The sequence below is a fragment of the Belonocnema kinseyi genome, chromosome 5, assembly GCF_010883055.1.
Source record: "Belonocnema kinseyi isolate 2016_QV_RU_SX_M_011 chromosome 5, B_treatae_v1, whole genome shotgun sequence".
Classification (NCBI taxonomy): domain Eukaryota; kingdom Metazoa; phylum Arthropoda; class Insecta; order Hymenoptera; family Cynipidae; genus Belonocnema; species Belonocnema kinseyi.
In genome coordinates, this window is record NC_046661.1 from 141,113,925 (window position 1) to 141,119,024 (window position 5,100).

Consider the following 5,100-nt stretch of genomic DNA (forward strand, 5'->3'; position numbering starts at 1 on the left):
CTATTTTGCTGAAATTTTTGTTGAAAACGTATATTTTTTAGATGAAAGTTTAACTATTTCATTGGAAATTGATATTTTTTATTTAGAAATTAAACTATTTGTCAGAAAATTGATCTACTTTTTGAAAAATTCTCTTTTTTTTTAAAGAAAACTTATTTAAATGGTTGAGAATTCATCTTTTTGGTATAAAATTTAATTATTTAATTTAAAGATGCATCATTTTAATCAAAAAAATAATATATAGTTGTAAATGTAACTAGTTTATTAAAAATAAATTTTTTAAATTAAAACTTTACCTATTTCAGTAGAAAATTTAACTATTTTTCTGAAATTTTGGTTGACAAATGAATCTTTTTTAGATGAAAATTCATATTTTTTTATTTAGAAATTAAAATATTTGTTAGAAAATTGATCTACTTTTTGAAAAATTCTCTTTTTTTTAAAGAAAACTTATTTTAATGGTTGAAAATTCATATTTTTGGTATAAAATTTAATTATTCAATTTGAAGATTCATAATTTTAATAAAAAAAATAATATATAGTTGTAAATGTAACTAGTTTATTAAAAATAAATTTTTTAAATTAAAACTACCTATTTCAGTAGAAAATTTAACTATTTTTCTGAAATTTTGGTTGAAAATGTATCTTTTTTGGATGAAAATTCAATTATTTCATTGAAAATTGGTATTTTTTATTTATAAATTAAACTGGTTGTTAGAAAGTTGATAAAATTTTTGAAAAATTCTCCTTTTTTATAGTAAATTAATTTTTATGGTTGAAAATTCATCTTTTTGGTATAAAATTCGACTATTCCAGTAGAAAATTGAACTATTCTGCTGAAATTTTGGTTCAAAATTTATCTTTTTTGGATGAAAATTCAACTGGATTTTAACTAATTTCTATAGAACTTCAAGAATTCAAATTCATGTCAAAGAATTTCTATCGATTTCTAGAAAAAAGATAAGAGGAGAGAGCAGATAAAGTTAAAAATAAAAGCCATTTATAAATGGGAAGAAATCAGCGAAAATTAAAAATTTGAAAAAAAAAGGATTCAGAGTTTAGAACAAAGACTAGAAAATAAGAACAAAGTAATAATAAACAGAAGGTTAAAATATTTTAAGACGGAATTTCTAAAGATTTTAATGAATTTAAAAACATTTCCAAACATGTCAGTGAATTTTAAATGAATCCAAAGGATTTTTATCAGATTAAATTATTTTTCTATTATTAATTTCAGTTTTTATTATCCTATAATGCTTTTCCATAATATTTTTACGTAAGAGGATACTCGAAATCTAAAAAAAATTTGACTCTTTCCTACCTCTTCGTCAGATTCATCTTCAGATTTAGTCTTCTGTGAAATATCTCCGCCTTTTTTCAAACCATCCTCGTTTTCCGCATTCACCAAAACGAGTAGAGAAAAAAGCAGGAGAAGAACTCCCAGGCGATGGTTTTTTGTCATCTTTCAACACTTTGCACTCCCTAAATCTTCATAATAAAACACAAAAACACCTTTTTTCGATTTGAAGGTTATGTCGTTAGCAACGAAAAACGTATCTTGTTGAAGAGGTTCCTAACACACAAATATCCGCTTTTTTAAAGACCGAGCACAAGTCATACGTGGACATTTCACTGGGACTTGATAGTAAATGTAATCGTTAATATTACGTCAACGAGACACGTCAATACACATTTTTCCTCTCAATGGTTCACAAGTATTATTAAACCTCACTCAAATTTGGGGATTAATTAAACATCGATGTATAAAGAAATAATCAGAAAAACTTGGGGTCTGTTTGTGATGAAGTAGCGTGGCAAAAAACTGATTAAGAACCTTTGACAGCTTTGTAACTTTGACAGTTTGACGTGGGAATCAACGTGTGGGTTGAGGCATTTTTTTAAAAAGCCACGAAGGTTCATTTGTAGCCAATCATTTCTCTTCGCTTCTTATAGAGAAATATCTGATTGGAAGTCTTTGGGGAAACATAACCTTAAACGATAAACGACCATCGACATATAGCCAAAGAGCTTATACAGATAGAGTAGGCATACCCGTAAGTGGAAGCGTCCACGGTTAGAAAGAGAGAGACGATTGCGTTGGCTTCTTATCTCTCTCTTTCATAGCGTACTGCGCACGCGCGCAGCGCTGGTATAACGGTCAAACTTTAACCTATGTACCTCAATGTTATTGTTAGCAGTATAGAGTGCGAATGCTTTATAATAAATTAACCATTTTTAAAGGTCAGTAGTTCTCTGGATATCGAAGCCAAATGAAGCGAGTGATATTAGTTGAATTAATCAATAGAATTATATAATCGTTATTGTACTCATATAAATAAATGTGATTGATATTAGTTAAATTAGCTGATATAACTCTTGTTACGTCTTTCTTAAGAGTTTCTTAATAAAATATTTAAGTATTAAACTTCTATGTCTGTTTATTTAAATGATTTGTAGCTTTAGTGGAATAATTACAATCAATTCAACATATTCTGTTTAAAAACTTCTGTATTTTATATTAACTATCCTTATTTGCTTCTTTTTATTAAAATTGCTATAGAATATGAACGAAAATATTATTACAAATATTGAAAATATTATTGCACAAATTATTGAAGCATTGTTTAATTTCCTACTAGTATTTATTAATTTATTCCAATTTCATTACATACTCTTCAAAGTAAATTTTGAAATTAAAAAAAAAAAGGAAAAAAAATTGCAACCACGAGATTTGAACCCGGAATGCAAAATTGATAGACTTAGACGCTACCGACTCAGCCACCACAGCTACTATATCGGGAGATAGTTGAAAGTACTTCAAAAACTTGTTGCCTCAGGGGCTTGACACAATGCTTGGTGGATAAGCTTGTCGTATTAAAAAATACTTCATCATTATTTAATTGGTTGATAATCCAGTATGCACCTTTTCGTATTTGCATGACATTACGTTTAAAAAAATATATGTCATAAACAAGCGATTCAATTCACGGGTGAACGTTAATGAGGTCAATGCGCATGCTCCAGTAGACAAAGACAGCAACCCAACGCAATCATCTCTCTCTTTCTAACCGCTGACGCTCCCACTGACTGTCTGAAGAGGTCCAGGGAATAGAAAGAGATGACAAATCGAGGAAGTACAACTGTCCTTTCTAAGGATGGCGATTGGTGATTGGTCAGTTGATCTATTTCTAATGAAAGCAGATGGAAGATGAGTAGAACGAATCACCATCCTTACAAAAGGTCACGTCTACTTTCTCGATTTTTTTCTGTCTTGCTATTCCCTGATCCACTTCCGAGAGCCGTATCCAGCGGTCCAGTATTTTATGTCGATGACATGACCCCGCAACTGTCCTAAGTTGATTAGTTCCTAATATCTCCAGCGCGGCGCTAGTTGTCCCATCACTCCCTGTTTTCACATAGAAAGCAACGGGACTAAATCACTTTTTAAATTTTTTAGTTAAAAAAATGTTATTTCCATGCAAAAAAATTCTTGAAATTATAACAATGTTACTCATTTAACATTTCACAATACTTTTCCAATCATTTTTAATGGATACTAAAGACAAAATATGATTTATATGGTCGTACAATAATCCTGGCAAAGTGGAATATATCTTAGATTTAAATTTGAATAAAAAGTAAAATATGATTCGTAAAGTTTATTGTCGAAAACAAATGAGCAATATTATTATTGGAATGTTAAAAAAAACCGGAGAAAAATTTAAACAGTACTAAGTTTAAACTTACCATGTGAATACTTTCACTTATGGATATATAATGGATACAATGTATTTCTAATTGAATTTAACTAAATTTGCATTCGAAACCATTTTATTGAATAATCGGTGAAAAATACAAAAATAAATTTCTTTAATTGCTCTCTTTTATCATAATATCCTTTTGACTCTTTAAAGCAAAGATGTTAAAACATTGATTATGTTTACATCTTGGATGTGTTCTAACATTATAATTTATATTTGTTCCTCTGAAAAATAGTTTTTTTTCAACAAGTTGAATTATTGAATAAACTATTTTAAATGTTCTTCACTTATTTTATTGCTATATGTTCACGAATACAAATTTAATTCAATTTTAATTACATTTTTTTCATTATATTCAATAGTGTAAGTATACTCGCTAAACCCTTAAATATTAAGTTTGAACTTGTATACTATTACAACTTTTTTCACAAAACTATTTACATATTTTATTGAAAAAAAAATTATTTACTGCGTTTTCAGATATAAAAAGGATTATAATTCACTTTTCATTCAAATTCAAATCTGATATTCCACTTTACCAAGTTTATTGGTTGACGTTTTAATTCATGTTTTCCATTAGCATTTATATGCATCGCTTGGAAAAATGTTTTGAAATAGAAAATGAGTAATATTCTTTTCATTTCAATTTTTTTATTATGAAAATAACATTTTGTTTATTAAAAAATAAAGTGGTCTACTCCCATTGCTTACAATGCAAAAACAGGGAGTGATGGAACAACTAGCGCCGCGCTGAAGATATTAGGAACTAAACAACTTAGGACACTAAGGGATCGCTATTTTGTTTTCAGATGCACAGGGCTGACAAATAGTACTGGACCAGCCCCCTGGCGCTGCTTGTTCATTGGGCCGAGATTCATTCAAATTCATGGGAAAAAACGTAAAAATTCAATTTTTATATAATAAAAAAGATTTTATCAAATTTTCTTCTGCAGTACGCTAATCAAGAAAGCTTCTTATATTTTTGAAAGCAAAATTTATTATTAAAAAATTATATGTAGCCTAAGAACGAACTAGTATACAAATCCATTTTTTCTTGAAGTTTAATAATTGATTTGTTAATATTGCACTACAATTGAAATATTATGACTATTATATTACTTGAATAAGATAATTTTACTAAAAAGTAAGGCTTTTCACGGTCGATGAAACTGAAAAGCTCTAATGGAAAATAAAGTACTTGAAAATGATTGTCATTTTTATCATTCTTTTTTTTAATTTTGGAGTGAAATTGAATTTATTATTTTAATCATGGAGTTTTTACTTTTCAGCTAAGACCTTTTGTTGCTGTTTCTGTAAAAAATGGCATTAGAAAGGGACA

The 5,100-nt window shown here is 28.2% G+C and overlaps 1 protein-coding gene across 2 annotated transcripts in view; it reads right to left on the minus strand.

Moving 5' to 3' along the window:
- LOC117172432 (protein sel-1 homolog 1) overlaps positions 1–1,871 on the minus strand; it is a 47,587-nt gene extending 45,716 nt beyond the window's left edge. The window contains exon 1 of one of the 2 annotated variants that reach the window (XM_033360357.1): positions 1,322–1,871. In XM_033360357.1, the coding sequence (XP_033216248.1) occupies positions 1,322–1,462 (141 nt within the window). In that variant the 5' untranslated portion in view covers positions 1,463–1,871. The remainder of the gene's footprint in view (positions 1–1,321) is intronic. The other variant, XM_033360356.1, reaches the window with a different exon arrangement.
- Between the last annotated feature and the right edge of the window lie 3,229 nt (positions 1,872–5,100).